Genomic DNA, 18,946 nt, shown 5'->3' with positions numbered 1-18,946 from the left:
CCCTTGGTTGGACTACAGCCAGGGCATAGGAATTGTTGAAATGAGAAGTGACGTAATGCACGTTGACTTCGTGAGCTATTTAGGCAGCCTATACATTCCCGATCCTTAGATTTCACTGCTCCGAGACAACCTCATACTGACACACACACTGCCAACCAGTACAGACATGATAAAGCAAACCCACGTAATCCAAGACTCCAAAGTTAACATCGCAAATGATCATATTGCATGACTGAATGGGATGATGCCGTTAAGTAGCAAGTAGTAATGTGACCGATGTGTTCCCAATTAAAGATAAAGCATGCTTCTAACGTTCATGCCCTATATTACAGGCCACAGGTCTACAATTGTTTGTTCTTTAAGACATGTGAACGCACTTGAGTATGGAACGTTTGATGTGAAAACTACATTCCGAGCTGGTGACAGTTATACAATTTTTTTTACTTTTAAACAATACGTTTTATTTTATTTTACCAGGTATGGCCTACTGAGCTATATACTATTTTTCAGAAGCGACCTGGCCACAAATTATAGCTCAACAAAGTGGCTTATCACGTGGAAACTTATCGCAGACAAGTAATATAAACGCATGCTGATTCTAAATGGAGGAAAAAACCGGAAAACCCAAAGCAAAATCCACACAACCACGGGGAGAGAGAGAGAGACAAGCAAGCTCCAAATATCCATAGTAGAGGTTTTTTTAGGGTTAGATCATGTAAATATAGATGTGTCGTTAAACCCGCCACCACCCGACACAGCCAATTAGTTAAGTTTGTCACGTAAACAAAACATGCCAATTCGTTACTAGCACAGCACTCACCGGTGTGTTCGAGAGTAAACCCACAACATTTACAATTTTAGTACTACGTTTCACCCGTAATTACAACCAGCATCATCAAGCGACAGCCAGATTAATGGAGAAATCCTCCTGTTTCATTCTTAAATAATATACAGCCGTCAGGGTCGGGATCGAACCCATGACCTCCTGCATACCAGGCGAGGTAGTTAACATCTCGACACCGCGGCGCCCCAGACACAAGCAATAGCCTTGACAGACAAGGTCGTGGCAGACATACCTTCACCATGTCCACGCAGCGCTCTGAGAATTCACGACAATCGTCGACTTTGGGCTTGTTGACTTCAATTTCACTCACCAATATCTGCATCGATGCCATAACAAAAAACAGCCATGTGAAAATCCTTCAAAGAATAAGCGGGGACATTTTACATCACTGCAGTGTTATTGTGATGATTCAATAATATATATAGGGATCTATAGATAAAATACTTATCATTGTTGCAGATAGTTCATTGGAACTTATACTTAAATTCTTGTGAATATTTTTTATCTAAGTGATATAGGATTTATATCATGAGCAGGACAACCAGTATTTTCCAGGTAATCCAATCCTAGATTTGAGAATAGTACAAAAAATAATATCTGTCCCTACACATAAAACATAATCTGTAGAGGGACATATGTGAAGAAGGAATATTGTCTGCTTATGTATTGCATGACTCATATCCTCCACCACAATGCTAACAATTAATTTGTGTAATGTATTATGTCGAACTAGGACACATGTTGTAGTAGTAAAAGTGTTTGCCAATAATGTATCTGGCAGTTCACCAGCACTGGATCAAGAAGGCCAAAGTCTGCTAATGAGACAACGAATGTCAAAACCAGTGCTGAGTTTTGTCACTGCTGAGGTTAGGCAGGTAAACATTATAATTTGTCCACCTTTTTCTTGATGTGGGAGAAATGCTAATAACATGCCATGGTTTCGGTTACACTCAGACATACTAACTTTTTCATCCACGCTGGGATGATGAAGGTAAATGATTCAGTTGCATTCACGTGTCATACGGCCAGTTAATTCCATGAATGAGCTCTATAGAATTATTGTACCTTCAAAATTACACGCAAGATGTATAATTTAGATGATTTTGACATTTTAACTTGGAGGTTAATTTGTGATTGCTACTGGGCGGGACTGGGACGACATCTACTGCCGCCGAGGTATTTAACTTTCAGAATGAGAACATTGCACTTGTACGGGAGGAATCCGATGAGCTACAATGCTCTTTTTCCACAGATGTCCAGTCGGGGCACGGGGTAAGAACGTGACGACAACAAAACAACACAACGACATTTAGCAATGCGAAGACCGCCGTCTCTTCCGCTCGGAAAGTTGCCGAGCACACGGAGAGAACCGTCGGACGTCGTGGCAAACGCACCGGCCCGGCGTAACCCGAGAACGCTTCGGGCAGCCCGTAGAGGCCATTCGCGCGGGGGGGGGGGAACCCCCACATGCGGCCGCTCACACCTTCTGCTGCGTGAGCTGCTCCGTGAGCTCTTGGCTGTTGGACGGCTGAAAGGCCTCCAGCTGCTGCTGCTTGACCAACGCGCCGTCCAGCCAGCCGTCCAGCCAGTTTCTGCTGTCGCGGTACGGCCGAATGAGGACGGTCAACTTCTCCATCTCCTTCAGCCTGTCAAGAGAGCAAGGGTTGTGCGGGCGCACAGCACGCAAGCCAGGGTTCGGTTTGTCTCCCAGAATACTGCCGGACTGGCGTGGAGTATGGGTTATGGGTTTAAGGCATTGCCGATCCATAGTAATCCTACACTATTGCGCCCTAAATATTCCTAGAATTCAAAGAACAGGTTCATATTACCCTTTGGTTCTTTCGGTAAAATCACGTAGGTATAAAATAAAAGAAATCACGACGTTTCGATTGCAACACAAGCAACCATCATCAGGTGGGAAAACCACAGCAATAATTTTTTTTGCTGAAGTTGGAGAGAGTTGCCGTGGTAAGAGGTTATATAGGTAAAAAAGGGGGAGGGGCAAGGGGTTCATATTAATTTGACGCATGAGCTCGCACATTCTTGTCAGTGTGATTTTCGTTTGAATAAGGAAAGAGGGATCTTATTTTTATGATTACTATTTTTGTGATTTTTTATCCAGGAACACATCACTGAGCATCAAGTCCTGTTATGTGTTCGGTGTAGGTCGTGACGATTGCTATGTAGATTCCAATTGAGTAATTTGTGGTTTAATTTGCTCAAGTGTGGCAAATGTAGAAAATAACACTGGCACACAATGGACTATTCTTGCGAATTAAATCAGACGATCTTTAACATTCACTGTGAAGCTGACATCGTGCATTTTAGGGTGAATACGCACGCTGCAGCATTAATCGTGTCGGCCACTGAATTTGAACCGCACGAACCTCTGCAATGAGTGAGCCGTGTCGCGATGTGATGGTGCCAAAATAACTCCTGCAACAGCCTCCGTGGACAATGTTGTGGCGTGAAATTAAGCACTCGACTCCAGTTACGCGAGTGTACAAACGACACCGCACGAAGTCTTTACTTAAGATTTTGTTGTTGTTGTAAACCGCTTTGCTTTTGACCCACAGCATATGACACAAACATCCAGGCACTATTGAAGCAGGTTATGAAAGCCAGCTAGGCTGCATTTCTTTTTTAAAGATTAACTGTTTTTGAAATACGCAATGCATCTGTGGCACGTGACCGTACTGTTTCATGGATAACATAGGTGACCCAGCCGTCTACACCATTTACACCGTCTGCTGCAGTCACACATTGTTGGCTGTTGCACAAGTTGAATAATAAAAACTATGCACATTTATTGGTGGGCATGTCTATGCGTAACTTATAATCAGATACAATTATAAGCACCAGGTGTGTGTGGAGATTTAAAGATTATAACTTATTGTTGATGCACAGTTTTGTAATGTACCTACTAAAGTGAGCTATATAGCAGAAGGGACCTAGCCACAGATGATCGCCCAACAAAGAGGGTTATCGCGTGGAAATTTATAGCAGCCAATTACTCGAAACACATGTTTCTAAATGTGGAGGGAAAAATCGGAGGACCCGGAGAAAAATCCACACGGCCATGGGGAGAGAGACACGCAAACTCCAAATATACAGCAGCAGGCGTCAGGATGGGGATCGAACTCTTAACCTCCTGTATACCAGGCAAATTATGTATGTATGTTGAACTTTTTTCCCACCGTACGCAGCCAAGTGTGCTAATCGGAGGTGCGGGGGAAGGAGGTAGTTACATCTTACACCCTAAACTATGCCCCTTAGATCATTCTGTTCACCCCGCCCACATAAATGAACATTCCCTATTAGTCATCAGTGGTTGGTTTGTATGTGTGCGTTTACTTAATAAAATTTTCTCCAAATAATTTTAATCCAATTGCGTAATGAGTTAGATTCGCCCTGCATGGCAGAAAATATCACGCAGAAGGAAATGGCAGAGAAATGTCCGCCACATGGCAGTAAAATCAATGGTTTTTAGCTGTAATTTACCCAAGTTAAATTCAAACTTAATGTCCAGGGCTTCACCTAGGTCGATTCATCCTCAAAATAAGATACCCGGTGTAATGTGTAAACATTGCCACTGGGGGGAGACAAAGGCGGCCGAGTGCGGTGCTGGCCACCCACCCCCTCGTGTGCCGTGCCAGCCTTCATAGGTGCTATTCGCGAATAGCACTTGCCCCAACAGTCTGTTAAGGCTATACGGAGGAATCTTTGTCTTTTCTTGCAGTCATTGGTGATTGGGCTGTGACCATGCATGCACTGGACTCGAGTGCTGGGATAAATCAGAATGGACGACTGCAACCCAGAGTCAAAGCCAAGTTCTCAACGAGCCTTGTGGACAGGGCTTGTGTGCACTGCTAAATGAACAAAGATTTACATCATGGGACCTCCTTGCCAGTACCAAAATATGAGAAGAGGTTTTCCCCTTTTTTCTGGCAACAAAACAGGTGTTAAGATGTTCAAACACCAAAATAAAACCTTTTACAAGGAATCATGTCTGCATTAACCACAATACTTGTGGTCAGAATGAAAACAAAAAATATACTCTGCTAACATATGGATTGTCTTTGAAACTGATTGGTCCACACCAGAGACAGCTTTCTTTCGAGCCTCGTCTCAAACGGTGTTTGACCAGAGGACGCCAAATGAGCCTAGTCTAACACCGTTTGAGATGAGGCTCGAAAGAAAGCTGTCTCTAGTGTGGACCAATCAGTTTCAAAGACAATGCATATATTATCAGAGTATGATGAACCCAGCGAGTTTAATTACCGGAACACGGCCAACATCAGTGGCAACTCACATCCGAACAAAATCTGTAAATGATGATAAAACCATCACGACAGAAACACGCTCAAGCGGTTGACATCTGTGACCAGCCTTGGGGTAGACCACCCTTCGCAGATCCACACCGCCCACGTGTGGTGAAGTATGGTCAAACAACCCCCCCTCCCCACGAGCAAAAGGCACGGTGAAGCCTTCGCCCAGCAGTTTATTGACAAAGAGCTATAAATGATTATTGTTATTGTGTATATATTTAAATGTCTGAATATTTTATCCATGTACACGTGTATAAACTATGTAACTCTACAATAATGTTACTGCACAACATTCAAAAAATAAATTTCTAACACAGGTCGAACAATGCACCCACATTTTGCAATGAAAATGTTATCAGTGTATACGTTAACTCCACAAGCACTACGATGCTTGTGTTAACTCTATACTTCAAATAAACTCTGCAGGGATGCTACTGTTCACCTTCGAACGCGGATCTCCACTGCAAAACACATTATGCAATTAAAACAGGCAGGCATTTGAAGCAGCGTGCTAATTTGACTTAACCCGACAGAGTGCGCACATAGGAACCGGAGCTCTGAATGCCCCCCCTCACCTCCACACCCCCCCCCAACCCCCTACCCACCCCCCTCCCTCAACTGTCTGACACATATGCCAACGTATTCATTTGGAAAGGAAAAGCGCTCTGGGACACTGAGTACACAGCATTAAACATGTCAGGAGGAGCAGTCGCATGTTCATCGTTGAAGCGTCAAGCCAAACGACCGCACACTCACTCACAGGTTGCACTCCCAGCCCCCTGGCAAGGGAACAAGCGCAGACAAGACAGACCATCTCGCTCAACCGCTACCCTTTCAAAATTAAAAATATTTTACTCTTCTTATAACATTGGAGTCGCGTTTGGTGAAGGTGCCATTCAATACTTGGGCGCCACGGTGGAGAGATGGAAACTACCTCGCCTGATATACAGGACGTCGTGGGTTCGATCCCGACCCTGACACCTGTAAATTTGGAGATGGCATGTTCTCTCTCCCCGTGGTCGTGTGGATTTCTCTCCGGGTCCTCCGGTTTTTCCCTCCACATTTAGAAACATGCGTTTAGAGTATTTGGCTGTTATAAATGTCCACGTGATAAGCCACTTCGTTGAGCGATAATTTGTGGCCAGGTCACTTCTGAAAAATAGCCACATTGCTCAGTGGGCCTTACCTGGTAAAATATAAATAATGTTCATGGGTTATAGGGTTTTATTCAAGACGGGAGAATAAACGTCATCAGGTAAAATTGTAACACGAAGGTAAAAATGGCATCATTTGATTTGAATGAAGATCGGTCTCGTTTGAAATGCTCCCGGCAGACGTGTTAATTCAGAAGGTCCTTAAGAACATTTGCTGGGTTAACAATTGCATAGATTTTTTTTGGAATTGAACGGAAGACAATTAATTAAGTGAATTATTAAATTTACTAAATCAGTCAATAAATCTTTTAACCGTGAGCATTGTATACACACGCTGTATGTACACACTGTACAAAGAAAAAAATGCACCTGTTGGTCGGTTAATTACGAAGTCGTATCTTTAAATGCAAAAAAATACAAAAAATAACAGAACATGTCCGTTGAGTTATTCGTGAAATATAAAAACAGCAACCTATTATGAGATTAATTGCAAGAGCAAGTTACAGTCACGTCAGAACGAGTCAAGTCTAGTCCAGCAAGAAGAAGATACTCGTGCTAAAACAAGCACAAATTCAGCAATGGCATCACAGCCTTTCCCCCCAAAAAGACAAAGATCCCCCGTATAGCCTGAACAGACTGTTGGGGCAAGTGCTATTAAATACCACCCATGAAGGCCAGAACGGCACACGAGGGGGTGGGTGGCCAGTACCATGCCCAGCCGCCTTTGTCTCCCCAGTAGCGATGTTTACACACCACACCAGGCACTAATTTCAGGCTGAGTCGACCTAGGGGAGGCCCAGGACTGGTTTAGACAATCGTCACTGATTATGGCCGTGAATCGAACATGAGTCGCCAGGTTCGTAGCACAGCGCGCTAACCGCTCCACTACCACTCTCCACAGCTTTACCCCACACACACACACTCGGGAGTGTGGGAACTCGAGGAGAATGCACGACAGACAAAAAGCGCGTCCTATTACTCATTTTCTTTTAGCGTTTCGGACTTGCTTCAAATTAATCTAACATTCCTTATGTCAGTGTGCCCCCCCCTACTCTGAGCTTTCCAAGACCCCACTCCCCCCCTCCCTTTAAACAAGGTCACGAAACAGGCCTGGTTTACGTCTCTTCATCTCCGTCTCTTCCCAATCTGCGTCAGAGCCGCCACGGCGACAACCGCCGAGCGGTGCCACAATTGTGCCGCTCGTTGCGGACGTTTGCAAATTCGAGCCACCCCCACCCTGGACCACCCTGGTTAATACTGCGGGTGCTTGCATCGCAAATACATTGCCTTCCGTATCGCAGCGAGACAATGAAGATCCCAAGCGGCGTAATTCGCGCGAAGCAGTAGGCCCCCACGTGCCGGCGTCACGGTCAAAAGATTTGGCAAATTACTCACAAATTACTTGATTGGAAAATATCCAATACAAATATCACCCGCCCCCTTGCTGACTGACTAATTGCCCACTCGCAGACTGGTGCTGTGTTAGCTTGTGCCACACAGGGACAGCTGCCATAAGGGGGGTCCTCCCCATCAAACTACAATTAAAATAATCTGTGCCTTAAGTTTCATGGTTGACTCCTGGCTGGGTTCCTCTCCACCCCAACAATAACTCTGCTGCTGTTCGTGGCCGTGGGGCCGGGTAACTGGCTACACGGGATTTTCCATGTAAAAAAAATTTATCATTGAATCGAATTGAAATGACGGAATAAGTTCAGAAGACGAACAATAGATAGCGACACCGAAGAGGAGGGGGTGTAAACACAGTTCACTTAAAATTGTTCGAACGTTTTAATTAGTGCTCCTATTGATGTAATTATTTCGCCAGAATATTAGTTAAATCCTAAAAGAATATGAAAAAAAACACGTTACCTTTAGCGCTCCGAGTCCAGCATTGTGAGACAAGTATGAAAATGGCAACAGTCTCTTATTTTACGTCGCAGAGCAACGGTTCTCTGCGAGTACGTGTGGAGGAGAGGGGAGTGAAGAACGAAAACCACCTAAAGCTGGGCACTGGAACGATTCAGACAAGGGGCGACGACCGGCGCTTTGCGAGGCTGGGGCATTTAATCGCCGAGCACAGGGGCTGGCAACCAAAATAACCATAAGAGCAAAATTTTTTCGAATTCGGTACAAAACTCAAACTATACCGCAATGCACGTGAATACATAAATACATGCGTACAGAAAGTCACGAAGCAGTCCGTAAAGAGCCCACATGCCGCTCCGGAGCCGCGGATTGGCGACCCCCTGGCCCAATGGGACACAAAAAAGCTCCAACCCATTTACCTGAGGCCAATCTGAGCTTGCAGGCGCTGGCCGCGCTCGTGCAGGGAGTGGGCGCGCTCCCCATACGGGCTCACATCTGGGTACTGCAGACTGTGCTGCTGGTTCAGCTTTACGTTCACGGCCTCGGCACGTGGGAGCTCCTCCTGCATGCGGCGAAACAGCCGCTGCTTCTGCTCCAGCTCCGACTGCCATTGCTGTGGTAAAGAGACGAGGGGGGGGGCGATTACAAATGCCAGAGTCGAGAATTCTGGACGAATTTGCCCGGACTGTCCCCTATGCGCGTGTGTGTGTAGCTGTCGAGGCGCTGCGACACGCTTTGGGGCTCAGTCTCCACCTGGGAGGCTGCAGCCGCAGGGCGACGGACGCATAGAGAGGGACGTTAGAGATTGTGAGCGTAGAGGGTGGGATGGGTCACAGTGTAGTTTTGCTCCTCTTCCTCCTCCACCACCCTGGGTTAAGATGACGGGAGGTATGTGCGCATGTTGAATTTATTTCGCAAGTACGTAGCCTACTGTGCTAATCGGAGGTGCGGCCTACAGCACTGGGCGGAGGCCACATTAAAGAATGAGCGGTGAATAAGAGATGAAATGGATGTCGTAGGTGTCCGGATACCCCAATACACGTTTAGACATGGCGAAGAGACACCAAGTTGTTTAATTTTAATTTACCAAAAATTATGGTAATGTGGAGTGTGTTTTTATTTCATCAACAAGGTGACTTAAACACTCATTATGCTAACAACGGGACATTTAAATACACAGCTCAGTGTTGAGTAAGCAGCCATTAGTTGCTTAAATGTAATTTAAATATAGTGAAACACCTCTTATCTGTGACAAAGTTGGTGGTGGGGGGAGGGGGAACTTCACGGATTCTATCTGCAATCATACGCAGTTACCCAGTTACCGCCACGAACCCCTCCGCTAGGAGGTGACCCTCCTCCCCGCCCCCTCCCCCTCGACTGTAAGGTGACAGGAGCCACCGTGGCATTTAGATTTTGTTTATTTTGCTGCTATAAATGTCCACATGCTAAACCACTTTGTTGAGCTATTATTTGTGGCCAGGTCGCTTCTGTAAAAGAAGTTGATAGCACGGTGGGCTTTACCTGGTAAGATAAAAAAAAAAGTTTTATTTGTATAGACTTTTTTCTTGAAGTGACTTGTCTACCTCTCCTATACTTTGCACTCTTGTCGTGCTTTTGCATCGTTTACCTGCCCTATTACTAGCGAGCGCGCGCCCCCACCTTGAGGAGCACGATGTAGGCCTGGATGCCCTGAGGGCTGCTCGCGGCCATGTCCTCCTCCGCCAGCTTCACCTCGTACAGCTTCACGACGCTCTCCACGTCCTCCACACTGCGCACGGTCGAGTCCACCACCTTGAGGCTAGGGGTCACAGGGCAACGGACAAGTGGGCATTAAGCAGCTGCCACTCTACCGTGGTTCGCCAAGAGCTGTCTGTATCGTTTATCACTTCCGAATAAGAGATATATAGCTCAGTGGGCCTTACATGGTAAAATAAAAAGTTTAGTTTAATGTTTTGTTGGCCCATGTGTGCTTAACCACGACGGTCAGTTCAGTTGGTGAAGGCGGGCCGCATAGATATGGTTTAAAAATGGACAATAGAACAATGGACATTTCTGCACCACCTTCTGCTACCCATAACATAGCTCTGCAGCCTGTGGCATCTATTATGTATGAATGTATGTCGGTGCTTCTTTCGCACCATACGTAGCCAAGCACGCGCTGAGAGGCAACGGTTCGTGGCCTGCTCCTCGTAAGTGACGCTGACCCGCATTACAGTTAGGCTCCGTAAACAATGCAACGATTCATTGACGCGTCGTCAGGCACGTAACGACGCGTTCGTCCGTCAATCGAACGTATCCCTGTGCTCACGATGCGTGCATCCAACTGTGCCGATAAAAATATTTTAGAATTTTAATTTGTATCCAACTGAAGTGATCAGTGGGGCGAATGGATTGAATAGAACTGCACAAACAAGACAGTAGAAATGTGTTTCGCTTTGTCCGACACAACTCAACAGGGCCCGCACACAAAGAGCAGTGGAAAAAGTGACGCCAAACAACCAGGTCTTTGGCCTGCTGTATAATGACCGGTGTTAGACTATCATGAACAGTGGCAGTCCTATGAACAGACTTGTCCCCACCAAAATCTGATTTCAGTTGCAAAGAAAAAAAATCGTTTGAACATCAATACACTCTGATGGGAGCAGTAAAGAGTATTAATATTTTTTGCTTGCTAAAGAATATCAACATACGCGTACACAGGCATCATTACATGGCTATTAAAAGTATTTGCACATGGTCTTCTTGACGGCACGTGAAGTACTTGTGTCATCATCCTGTAGAAATGCATCAGCTTGGCTGTGTGAGCACTGGAATCACGCGCATGTGCGTGCGTGACAACAAGACATCCTTACTCCTCCATGCATTGAGCTGACAGCTCATGCAGCGGCTTGTACTTCTGCACCAGGTTGATGAAGTCATTGTGCTGAGCGATTGCCGGATTCTGGTTCAGAGCCTCCAGCTGTCCTCCCATGCCATCCAGGGACTGCATCAGGGCCTGTATAAAAAGTTTGTGGGCATCGGACATTCAATGTAAAAAAAAATATTTGCTGGTAATGAACTAAAATTAAAAAAATTAAAAAATACAAAAAATTTCACCAGGTAAGGCCCACTGAGCTATATAGCTTTCTTTCAGTAGTGACCTAACCACAAAAGATAGCTCAAAAAAGTTGCTTATCACATGCAAATTTAAAGCAGCCAATCAAAAAGAGACCAGATGACTCAATTAGCCACTCTGTCTGCAGGAAAGTAACCCATACCTACGCCTATCTAAAACCTGATTCCCACCACCATCCATCCCAGAAGAATTCCCTCATCAAAACGCTACACCATAGAGCTTAATGTATCTCCGTCCATGAACACCTAACCAGTGAACTCAAACATGCACACCAGGCTCTCAAGGCAAATGGATATTCTGACTACACAATCCGCAAAGCCATCATTCCAACCGTGAGGAAGGAGCCATCTGAAGATCCAATCAAAACCATCACCTTACCTTACATAGCAGGGATAACCAAAAAGATTTCCAAAATCTTGAATAAAAACAAGATCCAGGTCCGATTTAACACAGTGCATAACATTCGTGACCTGATCCCATCTGTAAAGGACAAGATTCCTGACTTGCAATATCCCAGCGTCTACATCTAAGCTGTATCTGCGGCAGCAGTTACATTGGGGAAACCAAACAACATGTCTCGGACCGTGTTCGTGAACATAAGGCAGATCTGAAACACGGCAGGACCAATACTTCTGCCGTGGCTGATCATTACTTTAATGCGGCTGGCTCACATGAAATTTATTTCTCTAAGACGATGGTACTTTGCAAGCCAACTGGCTATCAACAAAGATTTGTTCCCGAAGCCATCCATATATACAGACACAGACACAATTTCAACCGAGACGACGTTTTGTAACTCAACAATCATTGGAAAGATTTCATCAACCACTTTGGGTCATGACTTGATTTGTGTTTTCTTGTCCACCTCCACCGTCAGCAGTGTGGGTGTGTGGAGCGAGGTGCATGCTTTGATTGGTGTAGACCTACTGGCGGTGTCGGAGCCTTCTCCTATATTAACATTAGCTGCCCCGCCCATATCTAAACCTTTATAAACAGCTTGCCCTCAGAGGCTAACTTCCCTGTTCCTGATGACGACTGCTTGTGATGCGATCGAAACGTCGTGATATTTTTATTATTTTTATTCACTTTATTTTATTTTTGATTTTTATTATTGTATTGTTATTTTTTTTTCTATTTATGCAAGTTTACCCAAATAACCATAGAATACAGCCAAATACTCCTAACGCATGTTTCTAAATGCGGAGGGCAAAACCAGAGGATCCGGAGAAAATCCACACGACCACGGAGATAACATGCAAACTCCAAATAAACAGGCGTCAGGGTAGGGATTGAACCCACAACCTCCTGTATACCAGGCGAGTCTTTAACATCTCGACACCATGGTGCTACTTGACTCGCGTGCCATGCTTCTTTAAAATAACAATAAGTACATTTGGTATCCATGCCATCCTTATAGCATGCAGGCAATCGTGAAGCTGGTACGTTTAGCAGACAGATATAGTCTGAGCTGTCGCGGTTTCACGGTTACATCGCTCAATATGCATTCCAGAGTTCACCGGTCGAATTCGATCTCCTGGCACGGGAATTGAAACAACGAGGCAAGCGTTTTGTTAATCTTTGTAATGCATTATAATGTATTTATTAACGAAAGTAATAACTGCGTATAATTAAATGCATGCTCACGAGATCTGGCAATGGGAAGCAGTTTGGTTGCCGGCTCCAGACTGAGGCGGGGCTTCACATCAAGCATGAAACCACAAGACTCTGCCCATGAATACCCAAATGCCACTGCCAGCTCTGAGTAATGGTGTCCAAAGTAACGTAAATCACAGTCTGTCACCACGTCTTTCATGGTTAATAATTAATAGCATTCGTTATAAATTAAAATGAAATCTTGTGGGATTAATAAATGTCTCTCGTACAAAGATGAAGTCGTGAAAGAGAACGAAGCTCACACATATTGAGGGCATCATTGTATATCGGTTTCATCTCAAGTTACGTACAGGGACTCCTCTACTTACAAACGAGTTAAGTTCCAGAGATCATTTTTGTAAGACAATTTGTCCCTAAGTCCAACTTTACCCCTGTCGATTCCAAAAATGTTGTACTGCATTTACATTAAACATGGAGAATTGTTTAAGAAGTTGTATAATCGCCTGTAGATGTAGATGCCACTTTTTTAATGTCCTGCAAATGTAGATGCCACCACCGCCACTTATTGCGTAGCGGTTGAACTTACAACTCTCGGTCCAAACAGGCAACTGGACATATTAACCAGGTTTGTTTGTATCTCTGAAAGTTTGTACGTCGAATGTTCATAAGTAAAGGAGTCCCTGTACTCAAATGGGACGCTGCCTCGGTGTAAGGGTTCACACACTGGACTTACGATCCAGAGGTCACCGGTTCGATTCCATCTCCTGGCGTGGCGGTTAAAACAAATGGGCGAGGTCCTTAATTGTCCCCCTCAACCACTGTCCACCGACCAGTCGGTAGATTGTGTGTGGTTGGGTAAAGTGTGGGTACTCCCAACTCTTCCGACACGTCTGGCCAGCGTGGAAGAGCAGCCTATTTATTTTTGTTTTAGTTTGTTGTCCTTCCCCGCACCTCCGATTAGCAAGGTTGGCTACGTAGGGCGCGAAAGAAGTTGAACATGCATACAAAATATCCTTCAGAGAAGCACGCTGGAGCTCCCATTCGTGAAAACACTTCCACCAACAGTGGTACGTGCGAAGCAATTCCCACGCTTCACCTGTGCCCATGTATTCCTTTTTCATTTGTACCCTTTAAACAACTGTGAATTACCTGGTTCATACAGGACTCAAAAGAGTTGCTGATACATCGCCTTCAGCAATCGAGGCGTTGGCAAAAGGTAACGAGCAGCTTTTGTTTTTTGCGCGCGAAATTACGTCTCACCTGCAGGCTATTCAGCCGATCCTCGCTGTCGTGGATCGGGTTCTGAACCTTGAGCGGTGTCTGTATGATGTTCCACAGGGAGTCCTCCCAGTTGCCAATGAGCAGCACCAACTTGCGCAGTCTGGCCTCATCCGCCTCACTGCTCCCGTCTTAACAAGAACACAAACGACAGTTGGATGCCACTGGAGCTATGCACTTTTAAATCTAGATTGAAAACTAATTTCTTTAGAACTGCTTTTTGTGTTTAGTTTGTCCTTTCTGGCACCTCCGAGTAGCACGGTTGGCTACGCATGGTGCAAAAGAAGTTCAACATACAACCAACCAACCATGCACCAATGCAATTGATTGTTTTTATTTTACTCTATGAAATGTTTTTTTTACAACTAAGGATGAGAATGTGTGTTCATATGGCGCTTACATTACTCCAAAAAAATCAAAGCACCTTACATAACACAACATATCAATAATTTCAATGCCCAAATGTAGATTTTAAGCCTAGGGGAATCTGTGATGACAGCTAACCCTGAATGACACAATGTTAATGAAGCACTGACCCTGCATAATTGAGTTTTAAGCTAATTTTTTTCCCTAGGATCTGGTTGATAAGCATGAATGTGGGGGCATTGGTATAATAACCATTCCAGATCCTATAAAAAGACAAAGTAGTATCAAATACAATTACTCCTGGCTTAAATTGACCGGAATAATCTATTTGATTGGGTGGGAAATGAAATCATCCGAGCTCTAACAAGCAAAAGGTCTTCATATAAATATATAGAAATTATAAAAAGCATTTACAAAAAAGGAACCACAACATTGCCAATCCATGAAGTGAGAAGCAACATCCTAATCAGAACAAGAATTAAGCAAGGAGAACTACTCTAATCACGACTATTCAAAGCAACGTTAACATATATTTCCTGAAAACTGGATTGGAGACATGAATGTACAAATGTAGTGTCGTTGGTATGAGTACCGTTGTGTAGAGACAGTATCATGTGGGTGGCTACTGTAGGGGCGGAGCCTCTCCCCGGACACCGGATGGGCATACCAGGGGAGGCTGGGTAAACAGGGAGAGGCACGTGACTGGAGGTGGTGTGGGCAGGGGGGTGCCAGGGTTGAGGAACACGTGAGGTGGACCCTGAACTCTCACGAAGGATCGGAAAAAGAGGCATGGCCAAAGGCGGGGCCTGGCCATGACGTAAGGATAAAAGCCAAACCCCGGGGGGGAAGCGGGGTCGATGCTGCTGGAAGAAACCTTCGTCGTCGGCGGGTCTTCGGGTCTCCGGGCGTCGCGCACGTGAACCAGGCAGCACGTTGGCTAACCTGGTCTGGTTTGTAGTTGCCCATCCAGAATGTAAATAGCCATCTACTCCAAGTGTATATAGCTAAGTGTAGGAACGGTGGGTTACCACCTTATGTTGTTATTCCGTTAAGGGTTATGTGATGTTAGTTAATAAACTGTGTTTCCTCCAAGTTCTAGTGTGCGCCTAATTGGACCCACTACACAAATATAAATATCGATCACTAGCCTTTTGCCCATCCAAGGACGGATGTATTGCAGTAAATCTGAAACTTGCAACCGAAAAGCAGACTGCGACGTGATATTCATTGCATCAATTCACGTGCAATATGTAAGGCCGCGGTGAGACAGACTTACTTAATTTAAAGGTTATAATCCCTTGTTCATCATGACGTACTTTTTACTTCGATGTCTCAATAGCGTTACGGAGATCACGTGACGTGAGGGTTCTACCTTTGTAGTGAGGGTTGTGAGTTGACACTGAGGAGGGGGGAGGAGGCGCCTCGCCACCCATGTGGAGTGACGTCACCCGCTAATTATTATTTATGGGGGGGGGTGTCCATTTGGAGGACATCACATGTTCATGAGTATTAATGAGGGGGACTGTTCGATGTGGAGTGACGTCACCCACTCATGATTATTAATGAGGGGGGGGTTCCATGCAGAGGACATCATCTGTTCATGATTATTAATGAGGGGGGCTGGCCGACGTGGAGTGACGTCACGTGCAGGACACAGACATTCTTGGCTCATATATATAGATAATAACAGCCATATTCATATTTGCTTATGGCTGTCGTTATAACCAATGAAAATGAAACCTTTTAAGGACTTTGCAGAGCGGTGGGCACGCTCCACTATTTAATGCTGCAACGTGAGTTCAATTCCTGGCCGTGGATGACATCAGCAGCAATCGCTATCCAAACCGGTCCTGCGCAGCCACACCCTTCCCACCCACTTGCGCCAACCTGCTCTCACCAGCGTCGTTAAAGCATAGTCGAACAACACCGTGACTGACATGGGAGAGGGAGGCCTTCATCCAGCAATGCATTTACAAATAGCTGCAAATTATTATTAAATTGATGATGAAAATGACAACGACAGTGTGTCAAACTGGGATCACAAGTTTCTGCCTCCAGGTCAATCAGCACCGGATCTCCTCAGGGCTGCGTCCTTTCCCCTCTGCTATTCACCCTGTACACCAACAGCTGCACCTCCAGTCACCAGTCCGTCAAACTCTTGAAGTTTGCGGACGACACCACCCTCATTGGGCTAATCTCTGATGGGGATGAGTCTGACTATAGGAGGGAAGCTGACAACCTGGTGACCAGGTGTAACCAGAACAACCTGGAGCTTAATGCTCTTAAGACCGTGGAGATGGTTGTGGACTTCAGGAAGAATTCAGCCCCACTCACCCCCATCACCCTGTGCGACTCCCCAGTCACCAATGTTGAGTCCTTCTGCTTCCTGGGCACTATTCTTTCCCAGGACCTCAAGTGGGAACTGAACATCAGCTCCCTTATCAAGAGAGCTCAACAGAGAATGTACTTCCTACGGCAGCTGAAGAAATTTAATCTGCCAAAGACAATGATGGTGTGCTTCTATACAGCCATCATTGAGTCCATCCTCACCTCCTCCATCACCGTCTGGTACGCTGCTGCCACTGCCAAGGACTAGAGCAGACTGCAGCGTATCATCCGCACTGATGAGAAGGTGATTGGCTGTAATCTACCAACCCTTGAGGACCTGCACACTTTGAGGACCCTGAGGCGAGCGAGGAAGATTGCGGACGATTCCTCGCACCCTGGATACTCTCTGTTCCAGCTACTCCCCTCCGGCAGAAGGCTGCGGTCCATCAAGACCAAAACCTCACGTCATAAAAATAGTTTTTTCCCATCCGCTGGTGGCCTCCTCAACAAGGCCAAGGGCTTAAAATGACTTTTACACTTAAAATGACTGTTACGCTTACTATAACATTTTATCTACATAATTACACCTTTCCATACTTACAACGTGTAATCTTATTTGTATTTTTGTATTTTAAGATTGTTTAATACGGCTAATTAACATTTTACATTTCGCATTTTATAAGGTCTACTTATTCATAATTTTAAAGATTTTAGCCCTTTAGTATTACTTATACTTTGTAACGTTAGTATAGTTAGAGTGTATACCTTTTATATAAGTTAAGATTCCTACTTGTTCAATGTATGCACCGTCCCGCCATAGTGAATTCCTTGTCTGTGCAAACTTACATGGCGATTAAAACCGTTTCTGTTTCTGATTTCTGATTCTGATTCTGATGATATCACAGAGAGATATCGCGAAAGACGCGGGCAAGTAAGCAATGAACAATCAATACGGGGGGGGGGGGGTCCTCTCTCACCAAATTCCATGGAGGTGTGGAGGGATATGTTGTGATCCACCACCACCTCGCAATCCACATTTCTGCCCCCCATGTCCGGCAGCTGCGTTTGTGTCATCGGCGCCTTGCCGGCTCCCTCCCAGAGCTCCACGACGTCGTTGAAGTACTGCACGGTGCTTGTGTAGTCGCGGCGCAGCTGCGTCAAGTCGTTGGGACCGAACAGCTGTAAGGGATAGAGTGAAAGTGTCGCTCAAAAGTGCAAGTGTGTACATTTGTAACACGCGCACGGTTTTTCCGTCGGCTCTCGGACAGGCGAGACGATTCTGAGGCGCGGTTAACCGCAGGCAAGCGGGGAAGGTAGCTAAAGAACCGGTGCCAACAATTGTCCAAGCTCTGTGGCCCTATATGGGGATATTTAACCAATTCCATTCACGAGCAGCAGGACACAGGAGCACCCAAAGAAAAAATGCTCATGTGAGGGGGCTACACTCAATCGCCCGTACCGATGGAATAACCGATGGAGATTAAATCCCCTTGCTGTACTGCCGTACCCAGGCAAGCCAGGAGATGGCGACCCTGATGCCCCAGCGGGTTTGGGAGTTTCACAAATCTGCGTGATCCACTAACCCTCACTGCCTCCACAGCACTGGAGTAGAGGTGTGCGCCACAAGTGCGCACGCACACACACACACGTCCTGAGCCAGCACATTTCTGGCAATATTGAAACCATGACGATCGTGGGATATGACAAACATTCCAACACAGGCTCCTGAAAAATGTCTTAAGACTCGTAATGGATTTCATGGAATCCAGACATCTGTTATATTTACCGTAAGGAAACGTCTCCCAGAATACATTAAAAATTATTTCAATAATTTCACGTCACCTTGGTTTCTCGTTCACATTCACGTTTAACAAGTGAACTGTGTAAAAGATGACCCTTAAAGAAAGGGACCTTGCCTATTACATGTAGCAGTTCACCAGGGTTAATACAAGCAAGGCTGACTGCTGATGACACTGAATCACGGCTGATGACGTTATGCACTCCCAGAAGGACATGGGGGCAGAAAGGCAGTGTACAAAACACCTTTATTTTT

At 45.4% G+C, this 18,946-nt stretch overlaps 1 protein-coding gene across 3 annotated transcripts in view; it reads right to left on the bottom strand.

Moving 5' to 3' along the window:
* The window catches only part of LOC144935785 (uncharacterized), a 129,824-nt gene that overhangs the window by 69,449 nt on the left and 41,429 nt on the right, over positions 1-18,946 (bottom strand). For all 3 annotated transcript variants that reach the window (XM_078862531.1, XM_078862532.1, XM_078862533.1), the window contains exons 15-21: positions 17,871-18,072; positions 14,182-14,330; positions 11,045-11,187; positions 9,852-9,990; positions 8,612-8,805; positions 2,328-2,490; positions 1,077-1,160 (exon numbers count right to left, since the gene is read on the bottom strand). In XM_078862531.1, coding sequence (XP_078718657.1) covers positions 1,077-1,160; positions 2,328-2,490; positions 8,612-8,805; positions 9,852-9,990; positions 11,045-11,187; positions 14,182-14,330; positions 17,871-18,072 — 1,074 coding nt within the window. The remainder of the gene's footprint in view (positions 1-1,076; positions 1,161-2,327; positions 2,491-8,611; positions 8,806-9,851; positions 9,991-11,044; positions 11,188-14,181; positions 14,331-17,870; positions 18,073-18,946) is intronic.

Source organism: Lampetra fluviatilis, chromosome 14, assembly GCF_964198595.1.
Source record: "Lampetra fluviatilis chromosome 14, kcLamFluv1.1, whole genome shotgun sequence".
Lineage (NCBI taxonomy): Eukaryota > Metazoa > Chordata > Hyperoartia > Petromyzontiformes > Petromyzontidae > Lampetra > Lampetra fluviatilis.
This window is presented reverse-complemented; position numbering and strand designations above follow the sequence as displayed.